At 41.1% G+C, this 25,443-nt stretch overlaps 1 protein-coding gene across 9 annotated transcripts in view; it reads right to left on the bottom strand.

Moving 5' to 3' along the window:
* Positions 1 to 25,443, bottom strand: part of PJA2 (praja ring finger ubiquitin ligase 2) — a 255,895-nt gene that overhangs the window by 171,635 nt on the left and 58,817 nt on the right. For 8 of the 9 annotated variants that reach the window (XM_025203523.1, XM_025203524.1, XM_025203522.1 and 5 more), the window contains 4 exons: positions 24,053 to 24,238; positions 18,642 to 18,753; positions 3,215 to 3,329; positions 2,812 to 2,933 (listed from right to left, as the gene is read on the bottom strand). In XM_025203523.1, the coding sequence (XP_025059308.1) occupies positions 2,812 to 2,933; positions 3,215 to 3,329; positions 18,642 to 18,753; positions 24,053 to 24,238 (535 nt within the window). Of the gene's footprint in view, positions 1 to 2,811; positions 2,934 to 3,214; positions 3,330 to 18,641; positions 18,754 to 24,052; positions 24,239 to 25,443 lie in introns of those variants that run through there. The other variant, XM_025203527.1, reaches the window with a different exon arrangement.

Here is a 25,443-nt window from a genome sequence, read left to right on the forward strand (position 1 = left end):
TCACTCATAATCAATGAAGCATTTAAAGCCTACCCCCCTTTGGAGACAATTCTATAAACTAGCAGAACTCAGTTAAGTTTTTTTTTTACAGTAACACTACTACTTCTAGTTAAATTGCTCTGAAACACCTTACATTTTTCACCTTTAGCGATGCAGCCCTCATTAGTTATATAGGCCTTTATTCTTCTTCTTGCTAGACAAGTTAAAAAGAAAGACAAGGGCTAAGTGCAGACATTCGGGGAGGTTAGATTGGGTTAAAAATAGTCACATGATCTAAACTTAATTCACCCAGGTGTGGACTTTACATTCAGACCTAGTCCCAGTGATTGGAAATCAATCTAAACTGGTAACAGTATGGAAGTTCCACACACATAAACAGATCCAAAAATGGCAGAACCTAGTCTACAACAGACTTGGATCAGGGTACACTCAAACTGAATTAAGTTAGACTGGTGCACTGAAATTCAGTACAGTCACCTGTGCAGCCCAAAGCTGGGAAAGCCAGGCTGCTGACTCCATAGATTCATAGATGTTAGGGTCGGAAGGGACCTCAATAGATCATTGAGTCTGACCCCCTGCATAGGCAGGAAAGAGGGCTGGGTCTAGATGACCCCAGCTAGATGCTTATCTAACCTCCTCTTGAAAACCCCCAGGGTAGGGGAGAGCACCACCTCCCTTGGGAGCCCGTTCCAGACCTTGGCCACTCTGACTGTGAAGAAGTTCTTCCTAATGTTCAAACTAAATCTGCTCTCTGCTAGCTTGTGGCCGTTATTTCTTGTAACCCCTGGGGGCACCTTGGTGAGTAAATACTCACCAATTCCCTTCTGTGCCCCCGTGATGAACTTATAGGCAGCCACAAGGTCGCCTCTCAACCTTCTCTTGCGGAGGCTGAAAAGGTCCAGTTTCTCTAGTCTATCCTCGTAGGGCTTGGTCTGCAGGCCCTTAACCATATGAGTGGCCCTTCTCTGGACCCTCTCCAGGTTATCTGTATCCCTCTTGAATTGCGGCGCCCAGAATTGCACGCAGTACTCCAACTGCGGTCTGACCAGTGCCCGATAGAGGGGAAGTATCACCTCCTTGGACCTATTCGTCATGTATCTGCTGATGCACGATAAAGTGCCATTGGCTTTTCTGATGGCTTCGTCACACTGCCAACTCATGTTCATTTTGGAGTCCACTAGGACTCCAAGATCCAGTACGAGGGCTGTACTTTTTGTGCACCTGCCACCTAACTATTTTTAGTGCCTCAGCCCCTTGCCACCTCCTCCTCCTCCCTCCCCATTCCTGCAGACCAGCCAGCCCCCCTGCTTCAAACCTCCATCCCACAAACTGCTCCAGGTGCCAGAACTCACCCCTGCTGGGAGTCAAGGAAGTAATTATCGATTGGGGGAGGAGGGATGGGGTTGTAGGTTCCCAGGGATGGGTCAGAGGGCTAAAAGTAGGTCCCTGATCCCCCCAAGCCTCCCCACAGACATTAGCCCCATAACCCCACAAAACCCTCCTTGACTCCACCAGCTCCACTGTGGAACCTGTCTGCCACTTGATCCTTCCTGTGGCTGCCACCTGATCCCCCCACAGATGCTGCCCACCCCCCCATATCACCCTGATTGCTCCCACAGATCCCGCCTGCACTCCCATCTCTCCTGTGTACTCCCAAACTGCTCCCCTCTGAGCCTGCTTGCCTCACCCACCTCCCTAAGCCTCCCTGAATGTCTTCACTTAGTCAAAGTCTAAACAAGTTTAAGACTACTATTTCAAATCAGTAATAATTCTGTCTTATCTAATCGATTTACTTTTTTTTTGGTTTGAGTGTTTTTTTCTAGTAATGAGGAGCCCAAACCAGAGCATGGTATTCTAAGGGTTAGTCTTTCCATCTCCTAGCCAGTCCAGAACTAGGGCTCTGCACAGAAATTGTGCCTCTTTAGTTGTTTACTGTATCTGTAGATCTTTAATATATCTAATGGTCAAGCCCAGCAGGTTGTGGCTCCTGTATTGTAACTGCACCCTTTATAGGCATTTTTTTTCCCCTCCCTCACAACTAACAAAATGTAGTTCCTAAAGCAGTGGTCTCCAACTTTTAAGCAGAAGATCACCTTTGGCATTTAAAAGCAACCCAAGATCTACTGTGTACTACTGCCCCTGCCCAGCAGGTAAGTCTGCAGGGACGGAAAGGGGGCAGATCAAGGCAGAAGAAGAAAAAATTATTTGGGGGTGTGCCTCCCAGCAGGTAAGTCCCACCTGGCCGGGGCCCCACTCAACTTATCCCTACTCCTGCCTCTGCGGCACTGTCCCTCACTATGAGGACCTTGATCTAGCCCTCTCCATTTCCCTACCCCATGGACTGACCTGCTGGGCTGGGGCACATGCGTGCATGCATGCAGGCATTCAGTCACCCACCCCAGCCTCAGATCGAGTCCAAGAGGCTCTGAGATCTACTGCAAGAGGCTTTGAGATCTACCGGTGGATCAAGAACTGGTGACCACTGTCCTAAAGTGTTAAACTTGAATATAAATAAGTATAATGCAGTAATTAATAACAATAAATTACAACAGATATCGTAAAAATAAATATTAATAGCCAATATTATATATACTAAAATTACTTTAATATTTTAGGATACCTAATGGTCAAGACCAGTCAGTTGCGGTTCTTGTATTAAGACTCTCCTGTACACACAGAGATTTCTCCCTCACCACCAATTTAGTTCCTAAAGCATTAAAATAGCTAAATTAACGGTTTATTAAAGACTGACATCATAAGGTTTCAAAAAGTTACACAGAAAACCACAAAAACAACCAAAAGAGCACATACCTTCTGTAACCACAAAGTTACACAGGGCTTGTGAAAGAAATGGTGACAGGGCAGCTCCGTTATTATTTCATCTTTCACATATTCGCTGCAACAGATAGCACAACATTGTTCTTGACCTACAGCTTAGAAGAAAAAAAACCCAAATATTTTAAAAATTAATTTAAAAACTGAACCCAAAGCAAAATATAATTAGAAGACATCACAACAGCTAATCATAATACAATGAATATTACAGAGTAAGCATGTCACTGTTTCCAAAGTGATCTCAATTTGTGTTCCTAGTGAATTTACTACACAGTACTTTAGTCTAATTTTCTTAAATATTTCACATACACTGTTATGCAATGTTATGACTGGGCTCTAACATAGTATAAAAATGAATTTTTAGTTAGTTCTTCCGTACCATTATGATCTTCTGTAATAATAGTTTGCGGCAGACAGTCTATGCTTTCTTTACTGGCTGGTGGATGAGCCTGCTCCACATCAACTGCAAGAGATTCCAAATGTGCCAGAGCAGTCTAAAATGGAAGTTAAGGGAGAAGGAAAGGTTAATTTTCCTTACTCAGAAAGGGTACACACTTCACAGTTAACAAGACAAAAACAACATAGAACAAAAAACTTCCTTAAAGTATTAAGTTTTTAAATGCATGCTTTGTACAAGATATTCAGACCAATATTACCATTTTTTCCAGTGTCAGATGACACAAAAAGGTAATACAATCACTTTATATACACATTTGGTTTCAAGCATCAGTTAGGTCATGAGCTAAGAGTTATGGTCTCAAACTACTCCCAGGTGAATCTCTGCCCAGAGCACAAAATGACATTCAGTCATGACTGACCATTTTCTTGATAACACTGCTATCATCACTCATCACCTCCTAAAAGCAGTACCTCTGGTCTCATGTTAACAGATTTCCTAGTTTTGACTCCAATATTTCCTAAAAAATATAAACTGGTAATATTTCTGGAAATAAAAAGGGTTTGACTACATATCATATTGACTGCATTCACTGTCAATAAGTGAGATGCAGATGAAATATCTAAGACCTATGTAATAAAGGAGTTGGTGATAATTTGGTAGGCACTACTTGTTTTTGACTCATTATTAAACCAACATATTATGCAGACAGGAAATGCACTGTACTCTTACAAGAGCTAAGTGCTGGTTGAGACTTAAAACTAAGATCTCAATTCCTCTAAGGTCATTAAAAATCTATTAGCATTTTTCATAAAAATAAGGTGCTGGTGCGATTACACAGATGGTTAGGGTCTATCTAGCTAAAATCCAAATTTCAGATTCAGTTGGATAAAGTATTTTTAATTCTCCATTTAGCTAAACTTATGTAGTATAACATTAAAACAGATCACATGCTCCACCTTAAGTGGAAGCTGCATTTTAGTGAACAGTGAAGCAGTCCTTTGGTAACCTTCACTTATATTAAGGGATTGTTAAAGACACGCAAATCAACAGTCTCTAAAGAAATAAATATTTTTTGGAAGACAGATGCTGTGGAAACGTAGCAGTTTATTATTTTTCCTATTTCCCAAACTACAAGAACATCTTCACCACAGAACCAAAGAACTGTTGCAGCAAATATTTCAGTATTACACAGAATGGATTACTTTACTGTTATATAAATGATTAGTCTATAATGAATCAAAAGAAAAAGCAAAAAATGCTGGAATAATGGGTCACACAAAACCCCCAAGCAAGCAATCATATTTTGAAGTCAGAGGGCCATATCCACTGAACCACCTGATTTCTGCTTGGCAGTGAATTAAAACCACCTTATAGTATGTGAAAGTAACGTGTTGTTTTTGATCGCTCTTGTGAATTACCACTGACCCCAGGAAGCTATTTTGGCAGCTGGGAGTATGTTCTCTTTGTGCTGTAAGCCACTCTGAGCCTTTTGGACAGAGCAGAATATAAATCAAAAACAAGCAAACAGGGGAAGGAATGGAAGTGAAGGAGTTCATCAGCTGCACATGCATCACTGGGAGCTGTCCAGGTAGCTAGTATGGCTCAAGACTAACGTGACATGGACACACAGAAACATAATAGCATTTCAGCTGTTTTACAGACTGATGCACCAAATTCCAAAACATTAAGGGTCATGTGGTATCAGATTCTCTCTCATTAGGAAGCATATAATACATGTTAATACACAAACATTACATATGTCTACTTCTGTATGCACAATATGTCTAACAGAAATTCAAAAGCAAAGGAACCAGAACAATTAAGACCAACCTACGGTTTATCTCCTCGACTCATTCCCCCACAGATGAACTTCATTAGTAAAAAGCAATTAATCTCGGCTACTTACAGATGTTAAAACCCCCCGCCAGAAGACGGCACTTTACTTTAAACTTGGTGCCCTTCTGCGCTGAGCCCAGCACATGCCCAAGAGAGGCGCTGCATTAGTTAGACCTGGCCCCCCGCATCTGTGTAGATCGAGCGGTTTAGTGTGGCCTTAGTGGGGCTTTTATCTAAAACCTGACTGAATCAGCTATTAGATAAAAGCACCCAAAAGCCCCCCTAAAGCACTCGATCAATACAGGTGCTGTGGAGCTGGGTCAAACTAACATGCTGCTTTTTTCAATAAAGCCATTTGTTTTTAAAATTCGTAAGCAACCATAATGACCAGGGAAATAAGCTCAACTACTTCTTAATTTATTTTACTTTTAAAAAGAGCATACTAAAATTATACGTCAGGTATAAGGTGCCCAAATTTGAATGTAGAGTTTGTCCCAATTATGAGAAAAAATTTGAATTAGCGTGAAATACTGCTGAATACTTGTCAACTCCAGTCCCCACTCTAAAAAATAACTAGTCTGCAATAACACATTATTTTAATAAGTTTTAAAATCCAGTAAAACCAGAAGAGAGGTTTTAGAATTACAGGTTAAGATGCAAATTCAATTCTTTAAAAATCTAGAACACTTCAGCAGATAGGTACTGAAATTTATATATTAGTATCTATTGTCCTCCAAAGTGCATACAATACAGCACAAGAAACCAAAGTGTAATAAGGAACTTGCCATGAAATAAACTTGAGTTAGATATGATAATAAATAGATGAGGAGAATTTAGTCTCACAAAGTAAAAGAAACAATTAGAAATGCAATATATGTATATGTCAGATTCTCTCTCATTAGGAAGCATATAATACATGTTAATACACAAACATTACATATGTCTACTTCTGTATGCACAATATGTCTAACAGAAATTCAAAAGCAAAGGAACCAGAACAATTAAGACCAACCTACGGTTTATCTCCTCGACTCATTCCCCCACAGATGAACTTCATTAGTAAAAAGCAATTAATCTCGGCTACTTACAGATGTTAAAACCCCCCGCCAGAAGACGGCACTTTACTTTAAACTTGGTGCCCTTCTGCGCTGAGCCCAGCACATGCCCAAGAGAGGCGCTGCATTAGTTAGACCTGGCCCCCCGCATCTGTGTAGATCGAGCGGTTTAGTGTGGCCTTAGTGGGGCTTTTATCTAAAACCTGACTGAATCAGCTATTAGATAAAAGCACCCAAAAGCCCCCCTAAAGCACTCGATCAATACAGGTGCTGTGGAGCTGGGTCAAACTAACATGCTGCTTTTTTCAATAAAGCCATTTGTTTTTAAAATTCGTAAGCAACCATAATGACCAGGGAAATAAGCTCAACTACTTCTTAATTTATTTTACTTTTAAAAAGAGCATACTAAAATTATACGTCAGGTATAAGGTGCCCAAATTTGAATGTAGAGTTTGTCCCAATTATGAGAAAAAATTTGAATTAGCGTGAAATACTGCTGAATACTTGTCAACTCCAGTCCCCACTCTAAAAAATAACTAGTCTGCAATAACACATTATTTTAATAAGTTTTAAAATCCAGTAAAACCAGAAGAGAGGTTTTAGAATTACAGGTTAAGATGCAAATTCAATTCTTTAAAAATCTAGAACACTTCAGCAGATAGGTACTGAAATTTATATATTAGTATCTATTGTCCTCCAAAGTGCATACAATACAGCACAAGAAACCAAAGTGTAATAAGGAACTTGCCATGAAATAAACTTGAGTTAGATATGATAATAAATAGATGAGGAGAATTTAGTCTCACAAAGTAAAAGAAACAATTAGAAATGCAATATATGTATATGTCATAGACAAATCTTTAAGATTGTAAAAGACACCAATAATCAATTAGTTTATTTCTGTTTTAACGGGCACAAAATGCCTTAAATAACAGAACATCTTAATATTCCCCCTCTGATACCAAGTTCTACAGTAGTCAGTAACAGATGCAAGATAAAAGATAAAAGTAGCCAATACACAACGCTAGTGGATTAACAAGCCGCTCATTTGAATATTTGAGAGGCCCCCTCAATCTTTAAACAGTGAGACCAAGAGAAAGACAGTTTACAGATATCTAATTCAAGGGCCCTGATTACACTGTAAATTAGGATGTATCATAGCTCATTCCTGAACTAGCTTTAAACTAGTTAGCTCGGGTGCTGATAGCTGTAGCTGTGGAAGTACAGATCTCAGCATGGGTGAACCCCTCAAATGTTTACCTAGCTTTTTGTGTGGGTTTTGTAGCTTGTGCTGAGTTCCAGGCTGTAAATGCCCATCCTTACCAGAGTTTGCTAGTTTAAATGTAGCTTGGGGATATCTAGGAGAGCTGGAACTTCCAACTCCAAGACCAATCTCCCTTCCAAAGCCAAACAATGAAGTAGTCAGAAGAAGCATCTAAGATTCTGAGTTGAATTTAGAAGTGCATGTTATTAAAAAAGAAGTTAAAGAAAATATTTGTAACTCAATATTAGGCTCTACTTCTTGCTTAGAATTATACATTCCTTTATTTTAATTTTTTTTTGTTTTTTCTGCACCTCCTGTCCATTGATTTCCAGTCAGATGTTTTAGCTCTTCCCATCCAGATCTCATATCGACCTTCTTAAAATTGACACCATGGATTGAACTGGGGACAGCTGAAATAAGAAGCTGCTACAATTTGAGCTGAAGAGACATGGGAGGTTGTAAATTATTTATATCTGCTGATGAGTACAGAGGGGAACTTGAAACAGACTCACTAGTGCATTATACAGGTAACACAATCTATTTTATACCCTAATATTAACAGATGGTGATGCCAACATTTATAATATACAGCTTAATTAAAAAAGAATGTAAATGAACAGAAATAATGTGTTAAAGGTTAGTAAGTTTGCTGAACACAGGGCAAGAGTTTTCTCTGACATCACTGTATGATTCTTGAATCTATTAATAAACAATTAGGTAGCCATTTTTCTCCCCCTAATTGTTAGAGTTAATTGTGACAGCTCAGCCTCTCTTTCCTAGAGAAAGATAAACCTGGATTTCTTACTTTCCCATCCCTTTCAAGTGTTTCATGGCTACAGTAAATTGGTTCTACTGGGTAAAAACATTTTCTAAATAATTTCTGAGCTACAGACTTAGATAAAAAAGTTATATTGCCATAGTTGAAAAGTACCTGGGCTAATGAATTTGCTAGTTCAGATAAAGATATTTCGGGAGGGTTGAGAAAAGGGGGGTGAAATAAATTAGTAACTTGGAAAGAATAAATCATAGTTACAGGAAAGACAGGTTTTTGTTATGGAATTCAAATCAGTTACTCAAGCATCAAAACAGTGCATGGCATTTCTAGTCAGTGGTTATACTTCTAAAACACCCCTAACCTCCGTTGCAAAATGTTACCATGATGTGAAACACCTGGACACACCATCATACACCTCATGGAAGTAGCCAGCCTGTCTGCTTTCTAAACTACAGAACAAAATGTAATTTTAAGAATATTTCCTACATTCTGGATGTTGACCTAGAAGGACCAGAAGTCCAACCCTGGAACTACATAATCAGAAAATACTGACATGTGAAAATGAAAAGTATATTCATGGAAGTGGTTTATTATCTGAATTTGAAAAAAACTCACATTAATGGAGGGGAGTGTCAAATTCTTAACTGTAGGCATCCCAGAACAGACCAGGCCAAAAGTCTTTCCCTTGCTTCCTCCCCCCAGAAAAAATGCAGAGCTGGGACGTCTGAGTAAGCATTGTAACCATGGCACTAAAGAGGAAAAGACTTTTTACATAATGCCTGTGTTTTGAGACATTTAAGTCATTCTCTAACCCAGTGATTTTTTTTTTTGTCTTGCTTGGCAGTCATTTTAGTTTATCTAGTTGCATGTTAAGTGATTTTAAGGCTACATCTACAACGGCAAAAAAACAAGATGAAGTTTTAGTTGAAGCTTCCTTTAAAAGCAGTTCTTGGAACATATTTCTAGCATTGTGTATTTTGCCAGGATGAAATGGGGCTACACTTTGTTCTGGTTCAGGTAGCTTGCACTCGCAATTTTTGTAAGAAATCCATCTAGCAGAACCCAGTTTTAAGAGAACACAGAACATAGCTTCTAACTCTTGCTAAATCAGACTGTTGGAAGGCAGTATCCTAGATAATCCTAAAGGGCAGAAAAAGATTAGGGGCCCTGGCAACATTAGATTTATGGTGCAGTAAATGTTTTAATCATGCCATAAGTTGTAACATTCTACATACAATTTATGGTGTGATAATATAGTAAACAAACCACAAAGATATTGGACATTATATGCATCTACTTTACATCATGCCTTAAAATTGAATGCGTGGCATGGATGTTCATGATCAATCCCGATGCTTAGCTGTGTACTGGGACTAGACATGGGGTCAGGGCCTGGGGCATAGCTGTCCCCTGTCTGATCAGGGGGACAGCTGCAGATCAGGTGGCACGGTGAGCCCAACATCAGACAGTCTCTTACCAGTGTCAGCTCATGGCACCTGCTGCACGTCCACTTTTTAAAAGGTGTGAAAAACCGTAAGTCCAACAGGAAGAAGAGGCTGTCTGATGTTGAACTTAGTCCTCCGCACCATTAAAAAGTGGAATGCGGCTGAAGGCCACAGGTACATACCTACTTTTTAAAAAGTTCTCCAGGCACCACGAGTCCAACATCACACAGCTTCTCCCTAGTGTCAGGCTCACAGTAACCCACATCTTTAGAATGGGCATGCACCTAGAAGCCCTGCTGCATGGCTAGGCACCCATGGGAACAGCCTGCAGAACCCTCAGCTGCCATTTCACATGCACAGTGAGTGCAGCTGGGGAGCAGTGGGGAAGAGGGGGAAGCCACTCACACGGCAGCTTTTTACCCTGCTTCAAATTGCCTTGCCCATCAGCTCCTATCAGGGCCATCCCTGGGAGGAGGGGAGGGGGGCAGGATGAATTGGGGTGACCACCCCAGGCCCTGCAGAGCCAGGCGGAGCAGCACGGCGACTCCACGCTGCCACCAGCTTCACGTCTGGCCGCTCAGCACCTCCCCACCTCTGAATCCGGTGCATCTGGCTGCTCGCCACCCCGCTTCCCTCCCACCGCCAAATCTACCACCAGCTTCCTTGCATCCGGGGGTGGGGCCCTGCACCCTGCTTGAGTCATCTCTGGCTCCTGTGCAGGCTGCAAGACAAGGCAGGAAACCTGCTGGTGTGGGGGAGCTCTGCAGGCTCTTGAAGCCAGGTACTCGATATGCTGGCAGTTGTACGAATGGGATTTAGGGAACTTTATGTGTGGTCCACAAAAATCACACTACCTGCCGCACACCTCTGGCATGGCAGGCTGCACCATTTTGGAGAAAGGGCATAAAATTCTCCAGCTGCCAATCATATGATTGCTTTAATAGTCAGCATGGGTTCACCAAGGGCAAGTCATGCCTGACCAACCTGACTGCCTTCTGTGATGAGATGAATGGCTCTGTGGATGTGGGGCCAGCAGTGGATGTAATATACTACTGCCTTTAGCAAGGCTTTTGATACTATTTCCTACAGCATTCTTGCAAGCAAGCTGAGGAAGTATGGGTTGGATGAATGGACTGTAAGGTGAATAGATAGCTGGCTGGATTGTCAGGCTCAATGGGTAGTAATCAATGCTTCAACTGTCTAGTTGGCAACTGGTATCAAGTAAAGTGCCCCAGGGGTCGGTTTTGTTCAATATCTTCATTAACGATTTGGAAGATGGGATGGATTGTTCCCTCAGCAAATTCACGGGTGACACCAAGCTGGGAGGAGTAGTAGATACACTGAAGGGTAGAGCTAGGATTCAGAGTGACCTAGACAAATTGGAGGATTGGGCTAAAGGAACCTTATGAGGTTCAACAAGGACAAGTTCAAAGTCCTGCGCTTAGGATAGAAGAATTCCATAAACCACTACAGGCTGGGTGCTGACTGGCTAAACAGCAGCTCTGCAGAAAAGGAGCTGGGGGTTACAGTGGACAATAAGATGGATATGAGTAAGCAGCGTGCCCTTATTACCAAGAAGGCTAGTAACATACTAGGCTGCATCAGTAGGAGCATTGCCAGAAGATCGAAGGAAGTACATATTCTGCTCTATTCTGCTCTATACCTGGAGTACTGCGTCCAATTTTGGGCCCCCCACTATAGAAAGGATGTGGACAAGTTGGAGAGAGTCCGTTAGAGAGCAATGAAAATGGTTTGACGGCCAGGACACATGACTTCTGAGAAGAAGCTGAAGGAACTGGGTTTATTTAGTTTGCAGAAGAGAAGACTGAGAGGGGATTTAATAGCAGCCTTCAACTACCTGAAAGGTGGGTCCAAAGAGGATGGAGCTAGACTGTTCTCAGTGGTGACAGGACAAGGAGCAATGTTCTCAAGTTGCAGTAAGGTTGGATATGAGGAAAACCTCTCTCACTAGGAGGGTGGTGAAGCACTGGAACAGGTTACCTAGAGACATGGTAGAATTTCCATCCTTGGAGGTTGTTAAGGCCCGGCTTGACAAAGCCCTGGCTGGAATGATCTAGCTGAGGATGGTTCCTGCTTTGAGCTGGGGGTTGGACTAGATCAGCACTTCTCAACCTGTGGGCCTTGTCATTTTTGTCGTCTGCCTGCTTCTAGACCCTCTCCAACTCCTCCACTAAACCAGTATATAGCATAGACAGGAAATGCCCTGTAGTCTTACAAGAGCAAAGTGTTGGATGATACTTAGAACTAAGATCTTGATTCCTCTAAGGTCATTAAAAATCTTTTAAAATTGGAGAGTCCCAAACTGCATGCACTACTGTAGATGATACCTAACGAGTGATGAGGAAAGAGTCACTATCATCTCCTGTGTCTTGCACTTAATGCTCCTATTGATGCAGCTCAGAACCTCATTCACTTTTTGTGAACCTGAATCAACATAGCAGATTCATATTGAGCCTATGATGCATCAAGGCTCCTCCTCGATCCTTCTCTGCAGTGTTGTCATCCAGCCAGTTGTCACCTATTTTATACGTGTTTTTGATTATTCTTCCCAAGGTGTAACACCCTGCGTATATCAGCACTGAATTTCATCTTGTTAGCTCCAGCCCAGCTTTCCAATCTCCAAAGAGCTTTCTGAATGGTACTCCTGTCCTCCAATGTGTTTGCAATCCTTCTAAATCAGGGGTGGGCAATTATTTTGTGCAAAGGGCTGCTTACTGAGTTTTGGCAAGCCATCAAGGGCCTCATGATAGGCAGCCAGGGGCAGATAAATATTAATTTTCTAAATTTTTTAGGGGCCCCGTGGGCCAGATAGAAATGGCCTGGCGGGCCACATTTTGCCCACTCCTGCTCTAAGCTATGCATCATGTACGTATTTGCTTAAAATATCTATTCCAACTTCCAAATCATTAATAAGCACATTGAACAGCACCAGGTCCAGGACAGACCTCTTCAGGACTCCAATGAAACATCCCAACATTCTGACATCAATCCATTTATAATTACCCTTTGCTTGCAGCTGCTGAGCTGCTTGCCTAGCCACCTTGCAGTAGTTCCGTCTAGCCCATATTTCTCCAATTTATTTATGAGAAGGTTAGGTGGTACTTTATCATGAGCCTTGCTGAAGTCCAGATACACTGGACTTCAGTCTATAGTCCACTGCATTCCCTTCATCCACCTAACTAGCTGTGGTATGCCTTCCAAGCCTTTTGAAGGCCTTCTGAAGGAGATTACATTTGTTTGCATGCATTTTATTCAAATCTGTTGTTATTTGCGATGCAGCCAGAGGTAGCATAGGTCTATTACTTTTAATTTGGTTTTTGGTTTCAATAGGAATTTGATTTTTTGTTACCCACTCTCCAGAGTCAGCCAATTCTAAAAAATGAAAGAAGAATGAAGAAAATGGAGTAGCTGTTCAGGACTACATACACATTAATGTAAGGGTGCAAGTCTATAGTGGGAATCAAAATCCTTGTTTAAATTAGACTCAGCAATTAATCAGAATGCTAGGACTGTTGTCTTGGTTTTTTGGCTAACAAGATTTTGATACCACTATTATAATAAATCTACGTGTCTTTATTGAGGCTAATTATGTGAAAAAGTTTCCTTCCTTTTATGGTGTGAAACCTATTTCCCTTCCAGCCTAGTAGGAAAATATTAGATATGCAAGGTTGACTTCCGAAATGAATAAAATTAGTAAAGGATTATGGACCGACTGTTCACTGGAATAAGGTCATTCATTTGTCAACAGTTAGAGCCATCTAGGTAACAAAAGAGAACACTGTCTAAAGAAAGCACAACAGACAGAATGCCATCCAAATTTCAAACTGCTGAGTTCCCATGCCCTATAAAAATTCTGTTTTAAGGCCTGTTCACCCTGATAAATGACACAAAACTGGAAAATGGAGTAATGGTTTCAGAAAAAAAAACAAACCCCAAACCTCAAAAACAATGTACCAGCATTTGCAGCAAAGCAAAGAACTACTAACTCTTTTTTTTTTCCTTTTTACGAAAGGCATAGACTCAGACTTCAAGATATTACTAACAGCATATTTTCCAGTTTACAAGATGCAATGGCATGTAAGATACCCCTCAAAAAAATATTAAATTGTGCCTTTGTGACAGTCTGCCACCTCCAGCTTTCCCTTTTGGACCCTGAGGGACAATCTTCCAGGTGCTGCAGGCCACCTAGAGGGAAGGTCAGCGAGTTACTACAGCTTTCCCTTCCTTCCACCAGCTGCCTTCTCAGATGACAACGTGGGGATGGAGCATGCCTCAGCACATGCTCAGGCTGCCCAACATAGGGAAGCAAGCCCTGTCACATGTCCCTTCTTTTCACTGTTTCCTACCTGGATCTGAAGACTCATCAACATTTCTGGGTTGGTCTTCAAGATACCAGTATCTAATTTTAATTACCCAGCATTCTGACTTCCATAGTTTTGGTGTGTACCTACCAAAGTTTCCTTAAAGTTCCTTTTAAGATTTCTTTTTTTTGGTGGTGGGTGGTGAGTAGGAATCTCTGTTTATAAACTAAATAAATGGTATTCATAAATGAGAATGGCACTCTCTCACAGGATGGTGTATTCCAGAAAGTAGAGTGAAGAGATACATGAACCAGATATATCATAAACACCATAGGTGGCACAAAGCCATGCAAGCCATTCTTTGAAACAACCTATTTGGCATTTATGGTCTGCTGAAAAATCAGCTCCATCAGGCTGCCCTGTCTGCCACGTAATTTTGGACAACTTATTTCAAGCACCAGTACAATCTAAGGATATTGGCTTCCTGTCCAGTCCAATATCTAAACCGAGAAGGAATAAGAACTTGGTTACAGTCATCCTTCCCGCTATTAAATGGATTGAATAGCCCACAGCTCCCATTGATACTACCATAATTATAACAGCTTTCTTAGTCAACCATGCATATAGCCACTCTGGACTTCTTTTTAAAGGTGGTGGCTGGTACAGTTATTTCTTCTGACAGAAAAAGCTAAAACATGCCGTACACTAAATGATAAAGAAAAAACTTCAGGTGGCCTTAAGACGCGAGTCTGATCAGGTATTAACATATGGATACAAACAACCCCCCCTACCCCCCCAAATACTTTGGCAATTATTAACAAAAAGGATTTGCCCTCTTCATACCAACTCTCATGTTCTTATGCAAATTAGTTGGGTAGTTGTCTATGCAGTCCTGATCCCTCTGGTAAAATGAAAATCATGACTGAAGACACTGATGACATGTACTTTTCCCATATATCACACAAACTGGTGGAAAGTTAAGCATTAGCTATTTGCAGCCTCATGCACGAAGGAGACATGCCTCTTACCAGGGCAGTTAGACCTGCCTACATATGTCTAATTAATGCCCCTAACCAATTTACATTTAAAGCATGTTTAATATCTTAATGGAGCAATAAATTATACTGGGGGATGGGGAGAGGAATGACAGCCCCTCTCCAGCTCCCCTTGCTGATTAGTGCTGGCACAACAAGTTCCTAGGGCACTTTTTCTCCCTCTGGGTAACTTACCCTGTGAACATGAAGCAGGTCACATGGAGCAAGTTTCCACTGAGCAATATTACCTATTGCTTGATGGAAATTGTGTCTGCCAGAGGCCTAAGCAATACCATCAAAGTGGAGTAGTGCTGTAAAGGGGATAGAGAAGACGTGGTGGTATGACCTTCACTGAAATTGTCTTAACTGTCTATGGATTATGTGGGAGAACTGGGAACAGAAATTACTGCTGATTCTGAAGAGCAATGGAACAATCTGAAGAAAAATGATGACTACCTTCCAATTCCCCTCTTTTGCATGGGTAGTGTCATGAGAGAGAACGAAGAGGTCCATGATCATTACATTGAGAAAATGCATTTTAGACAGGTTTTTCAAGTGCCCTTAATATTACAACTCCATAATTTTTACAATAAATAGGTCAATTTAATCAAATGGAACAACTCTTGCACTTGCTATATCACCTACTAGATACTCAATCCGGTGATTACTTCAGAACAATACATTACACCATTTAGCTCTAATTTTGCAAAATGTAATCTTGAACTGATGTCTCTAGCAACACAGGAACTGCCAATCTGAATTACATCCATCTAGTTCAGTACCCTGTCCAATGACCACTGGCACATACTTCAAAAGATGACGAAGAACCCCACAGTTGGCAGATGTAGGATACTTTGGTGCTGCATCCAGCTCTCAAGTAATTTAAGAGAGACTGGCTTAAATCCTGAAGCACACAACTTAATATTTTTTCAAACATATTTCCCATCATTAATTATAAGCCTGGATATTTATATGGACACTAAGAATATTCAATTCTTTTTGGAATATTGTTAATGTCTTGGCTTCAATGATCTTTTGCAGCAATGAAGTTCAACAGCATACAAATATATTACATGAATTTACTTCTTAATTTGAATTTGCCATCCTTTAATTTCATTGATTGTCCTTTATATTTGTGCTATGGCAAAGGAGAACAGAAATTCCCAATCTACCTTTTCTATGTCATTTGTTACTCTACATATTATTCTTATGGTCCCTATTATTAGTTTCCTTTCTAATGCAGGTAGTTCTCTCACATGAGAATATTTCTACTCCTTTGATCATTCCGTTTCTGAAGCCTACCAGGTTAGCCATTTGTTTTTTGTGATGAGTTAACCAGTAAAGCGCACACAATTCTAGATGAAGCCATGATTCACAGAATATCATTCTAAACATCTTTATATTATTGACAGCTCCATTCATAATTCATCTAAACATCTTGCTGTTTTTTCTGAGTGCAGCTGCACACTGAACAGATCAATTCACAGAGTTGTCTATTTTTCCAGGATTTTTTTTTTGGTTGATGCAATTAATTTAGTAATATGTAGAAGTAATTTAAGTTTCCCCCTATCAACATTTCCTTTGCATATATTCAGTACTGAATTTTATTTGACATAGGTGAATTACAAATCAACCTTGTTTGGCTTTCTCTGCAGTTCCTCAGACTCCTCCAGGTCCTGACGTTCCTAAATGACTGTCATCTTTCCTAAATAATTGTCATCTACAAGTGTAGTCACCTTGGCTGTTTACAGATGTTTTTCTAGGTTTAATCTGGACTACAATTGACACTATACACATGTGGATGTTTGTAGTCTGAATTAAAATTGGTTCCAGTCCGAATTTACTAATCCTCATTGAATGAGGATTAAATATTAATGCAGACTAGGGCAGTCCAAACTAAGCAATTTAAACTGTATTAATTAACATGTATATACAATGTTGCTTTTAGGTAAAACAGCCCTTAGGAACTCAGCAGATAAGCACTGCAAATATGAATCCCCACAAGGGAAAGTCAGTTGGGTTTTTGCAACATAGACTATCAGACACAAGGCAACGCCTTTACAAAATCAAACATGCCAACACCACCTCACAGTGACTAAGTATCAGTTCCTGACTAGGCCCCCAGCCCTGCACAAGAACACCAATCATGAACGACTGGAACCTCCTGCGACTGGAGGGGACACTATGGTGGCGGGCTGGGACTTCTCGCAGCCACATCAGCAGCAAGGCAGCGACTGCCCACAGAAGCCAGCAGTGGCCACTCGGTTGGGGGGGAAGGGTGGGGGGGCTACCACGCATTGCCTCTGACACCAGCTACTAGTCTGTGAAGTGAGCAGCCAACCTTGGCCCTTCCTCCCTGCCGCACAACACATTGGCTAAGATGCTCATTATCAACACTCAGGTCAACTGCACCCATTAGAGCTTCTGGAATAGAACTTTAGGTATCTGTCAGGAGGTTTGCAACAATGTAGCAGTGCTTAAACAGGCTTATTATTGCCTCCTAATTACTTCCAACTGCAAATGCTAAGCACATGAGTCCACACAAAGAGGCTGTGAATTGGGTCTGTTAAGGGGCTGATGGTGAATGATTGTCTATTAACCCTTAATTCAACATGAAATTTGATTTGAACTGTGAGATGCAAATCAGTTAACATGGTTCAGAAAAATATGGTGCACACAACTACAAACGGCCCTTGCTACTAACTCTCCCTTTTCATTTATTCCAACTGTAGGGGAACTTGAAAATTCAGGATTTACTGTCAAACAAGAATACCATACTGGAGATTGACTACTGTATTTCAGTTTTGACATAAGAATGCAGGATGCCAAAAGTTTAGAGCTACAGTCTGTATGATGCATCTGTAGCTGACCGAAGCAAAGATAAAATTTTAGTGTTCCCATCTGTAAACAGATCCACGCAAACGAAATGCAGAATATATTCCTGCACTGCTGTCAAATCAACGGTAAAAAGAAGAAAAAATGTACCTACAATTTAGAAGTTAGCAATAATAAAGTTTAGGTATGAATCCAGCCATTACTGAACATCCCATAGTAAGTAGTTGTACATATAAAAGAAACTAGCAATATTCCTGAAATATTCTGAATAGCATTTACACAATGACTACCATTTCTGTTCGTTCACTGGGAGAGAGAGAGAGAGAGAGAAATAAAATTATTTTAAGAGAAATGAAAAATCAAATATACTCTGGTAAAATTAACACTGAAATGGCATCATGGCTATTGCTGTACAGCGAGTTCCAGGTCTAAGTATGGTAAGTACAGATGGTTTTTCAAGCTGCTAGCCCTACAAACTCAAACAGAAGTTTGAAAGTGAAATTGTGTTCTTTCTAGTTCTTATTTCACCAGGAATTAAGATTTGGCATTTAAAGCGTATTTAGCAATGTTATTGATGCTATCCTGTCATCAGTTATCTAGTTAAACCTTTCAATGATTGTTTTGAATACTGAGAGAAATAAATAGAGAGTCATTAAAAGTGAGAAGATAAGGCTATCAGTACTCAAAGGAACCTGACCTGGTGAATAAACTTCTGCCATTTTTAGTTCAAGATGTTACAATATGTAGTTCATAATGACCATATGTACTTGATACAATTCATTTTTTAATCTGTTCAGTTTTTATTCATTTCCAAGGAAGTCAACTACGGTATTTCAGTACCTCCATGGCTTGTGCTAAGCGCTCTTCCAGTGCCATGTATGTGAGAAACTGAGGATCCACATAAGAAATGGCTTGAGCAACTGCTAGGCCATCACCAAATTCATCAAGTAGTCTGAAAACACACAAAAATATGTAACATTAAGGAATAAAGCTTCTATTTTAAGTACTGTTTTAACAATTTAAGACTTAAGTCTATACTACAAACATGCTCAAAGACCCTTTAAAGCAGCAGAACACTGCACTTTGCTAGTGACAAAACATTGCCCTGCCACCTATTGAAGGCACATGAAACACTCCTGCATCTTCAGGAAGTTGGCACACTTCCCAGGTGTACTTAGCAACTTGACAGAACAACAACTACTGTATTGAAGCATTAGAAGTACCAGAAGCATATAGGTAGAAAAGCACTGTGGTGCATTGGTGTTGACAGCTACTTAGCATAGACAGCAGTTTGGATTGTAAAGTTTGATGAAATATGTCAAATAAAAGATGTGGCTAAATCCTCTCTTTATCAGTATTCATACTTAATCCAAAGGTAATCAGCAGTCTTAAACTGTACAAGGGGAAGCAAGAATCTAGGACCAAAATTCTAAAAAGGCATATGAAAAGCTGCAACTCCTCTGGCATGTACTAAGGAGGCAAAACCTGAACATAAACTTGGTAATGCATATGTGAACTAGATAACATGAGAGAATCAGTGAGGCACACAAAGATGGTATGTTTGACATGTTACCATTCATGACTCCACATACAGATGACTAAACAATCTGCATGTATATTTATATAAAAGTCTTTTTAAAGTTATGCATTATCAAAGGAAAAAAGGGTATATTGGACACCCTTCTAAATCAGTTGTAGCAGTCTTGCTTTATGGAAGACAAAACAAATTAATTTCACCTCTACACCTCTGTAAAATCAAAAATACTTCTGTGATAAAATGCTGACATTGTGAGATGCAGTTATTATTATACTGCTCATGTACCCAATGTGCTTTTTGTGTTTTTATCATCCCTAAAAAGATATCCATAAGTATAAACCACGACTTTAAAAAAAAAAAATTAAGCAGGTCCTGCTAAGATGACAATACTGGAATTTGCACATCTTATTTATTATGCAAGGAGACAGTAAGAAAAAAATATCCCAGACAAAAATAAAATAACGCTATATTTACTCAAAAACAAGAGAAGGTTTCCCCCACTCAATAACCATGGGAAAAAGCCCCTTGTCATACATTTGCATACAAGGACACCTCATTAAATACTCTATCATTAAACAGCTGCTAGAAGGAACACGTGCTTAGTAATGAAAACCAGCTATGAAGTTGATTAAAAGTAGCCAATGCTGAGCATGACTACAAAACATATAGCCCATACTCTGATGGGAACCTTTAATTTTTTGGATGTCCCTTAAAAAAAGAGGGCAGGTGTTCCCTCCAAAGAGAACTGGTAGCAGACCTGGAGGTACTGCAATAACCAGGCCAGCACCGGGAGAGCCATAGCCAACACTGACATTCCCCTTGGTGCCAAAAATGCTACAGTTGATATTAGCCACAAAGGCAGAGATGCTGATGGGAACCTACCATAACAATAGGTTAGTGCAGCACAGCTGAATAAAAAAAATATGGTAATGCCCTTTTAGCCGTCCCCTCAGCACCAACTCTTTTTTCCAAATCATGGTAAGCCACTAATACTGCGTACATTTCAACTTCCTTTTCACTCTCACAGCTGAGCTGTGCCTTCCACCCCCCCCCTTCCAACAATTCCTGTTTCTTCACCAGCCTTAAATACCTGGCAAACATCACCCAATGGGACCCCAGTTTACCCACAACCCTTCTATCACCCCCTCTCTCAGTCTGTCACATATGATTAGTGTGTGGCCTTGTCCTCCCTGAGGTGGAGCCAAACCAGGTTGCCTTGTGCTTCATTGGCATATACATTTTTGTGAATCCCAGGACTCAAAATAATAAGAACACCTAGTTCCAGTCATGAGTAAGTCACATGGATCTTTCTGAGGGGGAGGATAGGGGTATGTGGAGTACACATATTCTGAGTAGTGCTGAGCTGTGGGGTAACCATGGCTTGAAAATGCTGTTGACTCTGGTGGAGCCCAACCCAATAACCTATATGGTAGATCATGATCCTTTTGTCTTTGGACTACCATCATCCATAGTTTGTACTATATATAAGATAGTGCCAAAGTGCTGCTTAAAAGTGTTTGTGGAGTAACTGTGCTAAAACTTGCAGTAGTTTCAAAATAAGTAAAATGCATCAATCAATTCAGGATGAGCTAAGCCTATGGGCAGGGACCTATGAAAATCGTGATTGCACAATTTTTGCAAAAACTGATTTTGGGTGGCTCCACAAAAGAGCGCAGGCTCTGTGCTTTTGACAGGTTCCCTGAAAAAGCTTACCGAAAATAAAATGCTAGCTCCCTTTGGGGAGCCAGCAGTCTTCATGGCCACTGTGGCATAGCCACACAGCCTGCTGTGGAGAGAGAAACAGGGAAGGGAGGCTGCCCTATGGCAAAATGGCTGCTGCCACTGTCCCTCACTGCTGATTGGCTATGGCAGCTGTCCATCATACAGCCCTGCTCCTCTACATCAATCAGTGGTGAGGGGTGGAGCCACATGACTGACAGCCTTCATAGCCAATCAGTGGTGAGGGGAGAAGCCACCAAGCCCCTTTGGCCAGAGGCATGGGAGAGGCCTGCCAAACTCAGCCCATGAAAATGACTGCCAGCCTGGGGCTCTGCCCGTAAAAGTAGCCAGCCAGCGCCTCGAGATCAGCAGACTGCCACTTATGGATACTATATATGCAAGTTACTACAGGTGTGCTTATTTCAAGATTGGTGTTTTCAAATTTGCCCCTCACTTATTGTGTTCAGACATAGCAGGGTCTGCCAGTAAAGGGGGGGGGGGGGAGAGTTGCTGCAGGGGGAAGGCAGAGGGCAAGGAGGCTACCTGATCCCCCACCCCCAGATTTGTTTTCCCTGCTGTAGCAGTGGGAAGGGGACAAATACAAGGCAAACCTCCAATAGTTAGCTTCTATACCTGGAAAATTATAACAAATTTATAATTCTCCACATATAAAATCCAATTATTGGGAGGGTCATCTTATATTCTGAGCCAGCTTATATTTGAGTACATAAGGTATTACTCTCCCCATCCCCTCTTTTTTTAAGAATATTAATTCATGTCCAGTCTAGCCCTGAAAAAATCTGAAACCGGCACAGTAGCTTAGAAAGTGAAAAAAAACCCCAAAACCAAGCAACTAAATGAAGAAAAATGTTTATGGCAAGCTGTTTAAACATGTTCTCATTAATATTTTTGAATTTAAATGTTAAACTAATATCTTAAAAAAAAAACAAACACTCTCTCAACTGAACATGTGCGATATCAAGTCTTTAAGTGTGAAGAGCCCACTCAATTGATCCTTGAAGATCTTTAAAAATTTAAGTCACACACACAGAAAACCCCTTTTTGCATCAGATGTAAAGTTAGCTATTGCAAATTCACAGAATTTAAACAGAGAAGAACCATTAGCTATCATGCATCATGAAGGGAAGGTTTATAGGGAACACTGCAGCTCTCAGCCAGCTCTGAGCAGGGCTAATTAATGCAGATGAAGCTCTTTACTAATCTACTTTTCCTGCTTCTAGTATTTGAGCTGTCTTGGGTATCTCTACATGGTACTGCATTGTGCCACAAATACTTGCCCTAAATTTTCACTCAGTTATCCCAATTACTTAAGTTTAGCTAAAGTAACATTTTCAGCAGGCATGCCATAAATTAGCCCTGTGCCCTCAAAGTGCCCCTCCAATTTTCTTTTGCTGTCTGATCTGCTGCTCTGCCTTTTTGCTCCCTGCTATGTGCTCATTGCCTTATCTGTTGCTCTGTTTTTTGCTCCCTGCCCCATCTGCTACTGTGCTACCTTCCCCCTCCCCCAATCTTCCTTATGATGCATACCGGCTGCCTGTGTCACTTGTGGCATGTGTGCCACAGGTTGGTCACCCTGAGGTAACATGTAGCTTCCAGGAAAGCATCCACTCTTGATCTGAAGACATCAAGAGATAAGAATCCATTCCCTACTAGTTTGCTCCAGTGCTTGATCACCCTGAATATTAATATCCTATTTCCAATTTGAATTTGCCTGACTGATATCCAGCCACTGGTTCTTATTATGTTTAATTTAGCAACAAAATGACAAGTCATTAATACCCATTATTTCCTCCTCACAGGAGGTACCTCTACAATGTAACCAATATTTTCATCTAGCCAGTGTAAGCATCAAGTCTTTCCCTGTAAAACATTTCTCCATCTTTTAAACCATTTTTATGGCTTTCCCTCCCCGTCCTCTTCAATTTTTTTCAACATCCTTTATAAAGTGCAGATGGTAGGTCGTTTTCTATCAATCAATCTTACTAATGTTGCATAGAGCAAAAAAATCTCCCCCTCGGCATTTTTTGATATTTCAAAGGAACAGTATGATAAACTAGAAAAGAACCAAGTACAAAATTATTTTCTGTCATTTGTATGTGCAGCACTGTAAAGAGAAATACAATAAGGCTTAAAATGCTATTTTTCAATTGTAGGGACTTAGACTTGTAACTAAAGTAAGCTTGAATCTTTACCAAGCTCAAATGCATGTACGTGTTCATCATGTTCTTATTCTTGACAATCCAGAAATGAATCCAAATGCCTGGAGGGCAGGTCCACTGAGATTTACTAAATGGAACAATCAGGGATGTATCCTCTGACATTCCTAAACTGTAAGGAGTTGATGGCAGAGAGGTTATAATGGGGGGGGGGGGGTCTAGACATGCCCCACTTGCATATAAATCATGATGTACATGTCAGAGGTCTAGCCAGGTGACCAGTGAATCCACTTGTGGCTGTTAAACCCAACTCAAAAATGACACAGCTTGTTACTAGTTTCACAGATCTGTGTGTTGTCTGAATTGGAGTCCAAGTCTACAGCAGGCTTCTTCCTTCTTTCTCGCTTTCCTTCCATCCTCTGGATCAAAGTTGCTTCAAGCTGAGTTGCAGTTGAGGCCAGATGTTCCCTTGAGACTCAATGGTATTCTGCACATTCCTCCCATTCACATACTTCCCCACTAAAGCATCTACTATTAGTCAATATCCGACAGGACACTAGACCCAGTATGGAACTTTTAATTTTCTTACCATTACAGTAATAATTAGGAAGATCATAATGATTTCCAATTATAGCCCACTTAACCAGATAATGTCCATCTGTTGGAAGAACAGCACATACAGCAAGTTGAGCTTTAACTCACAGTTTTATCAGCGTGTTCAATCAGTAATTAATGTGTGACCTCCTAAATACAGGAAGGGAATAAAGTGACAGAATAATTAAAGTAATGAGGTCCGGCAGAGAGAACCTATTACATACCTCCACTCCACATCTAAGTCTTCACTCATGCTGGAGTCATCTTCAAGATTATTGTTCCCATCCAACATGAAGAATCCTGGGTGCACAAAATGGCTAACTGGGTCATTTTCCTCATCACTGCTACTTTCAATTTCCTCATGGTACTGCAACCAAGGAATCTCTCCTTCTTCCAAAGGAATCTGTTCCCTTTACATAAATATTAGAAGCTTAGTTATTAAAAAAATATCATTACCAAATCATACTTAAGCAATGGAGCATATTAATCTTAGGGGCTGCAAGTCCACAGGCCTCAGAAGCAATTTTGCACAGGAATCTGAACCAAGTGATGTTTGCCAACTTATAAGCCAATAGATCTGGGCATAACCCAAGTCAAGCCCCTATCATATCTGTGATCATGGAATTTGGTTCACCAAAAACAAACAGAAATTCATTAACTTTATTGCACTATTTGTCATCTTGGTGTGGCCATTTGTAGTCTGCTCTGGCAGGACCTGCAATCTCACTACTATTTGTTATCACATTCCTTATGCGTAGTGAAGTCACCACATTTACTCAAATTCAAGATGCAGTCACCTATCCCCCCCCATTTATCCTCCGTAGATCTGGCTCTAGTCCCACTCTGGTCTGGGTAGTGGCATATCAATGGGGGAGGGGGGAGATGGTAGGGGGCCATAGCCCCCAGGTGCTGGCCGGGGGGGTGTGGGGGGAGGCACCAGCTGGAGAGTCCACGACACCTCCCATGTTTTGCGTGTGGCCCACCTGCCCACCTGGCAGGTTGTGGCTTTCTTTAGCTGTTCCGGCCAGAAATTCTGACTGTCCTCCTCCCGCAGCCGGTGTGTCATGCTGCTAATCCCCCCGCGGAAGTGCCATGGGGCAGGAGGCGGGGCCCCGCACCCTGCTTGGATCATCCTGGGGGGGCACAAATGCAAGCGTTGGCCCCCAGGTGCCACAGACCCATGGTATGCTGCTGGATCTGGGGCACAAAGCACATGGTAGCTCTGGCCCCCGACACAGCAGGCCGCAAGGAGCAGGGGTCAGGCCACTTGACTCCCCTACCCCCTGTCCTCCCATCATTTGCCCTCCCAGCTGATGCCTGCCCTATTGCAGCTATGAGGGCAATTCATTTAAGATGATCCTGCAATAGTTAGATTCTGTACATGGAAAAGTATAGCACATTTACAAATGTTCCATGTATAGAATCTAATTATTTGGGGGGGGGGGGTCATCTTAAATTTAAAACAATCTTAGAATTGGGTAAATATGATAATTGGATCAGAGGGCATGCTCCTTGGACTGTCCCACTAAGTGGCAGCATTTAGTACACAAGAACCAAAAGTTTGGCTTGTTAACATGGAGTAGAAAAAGCCAACTGAGCTGCCTTGATAACATTA

The sequence above is a fragment of the Alligator sinensis genome, unplaced genomic scaffold, assembly GCF_000455745.1.
Source record: "Alligator sinensis unplaced genomic scaffold, ASM45574v1 scaffold30_1, whole genome shotgun sequence".
NCBI classification, from domain to species: Eukaryota; Metazoa; Chordata; order Crocodylia; family Alligatoridae; genus Alligator; species Alligator sinensis.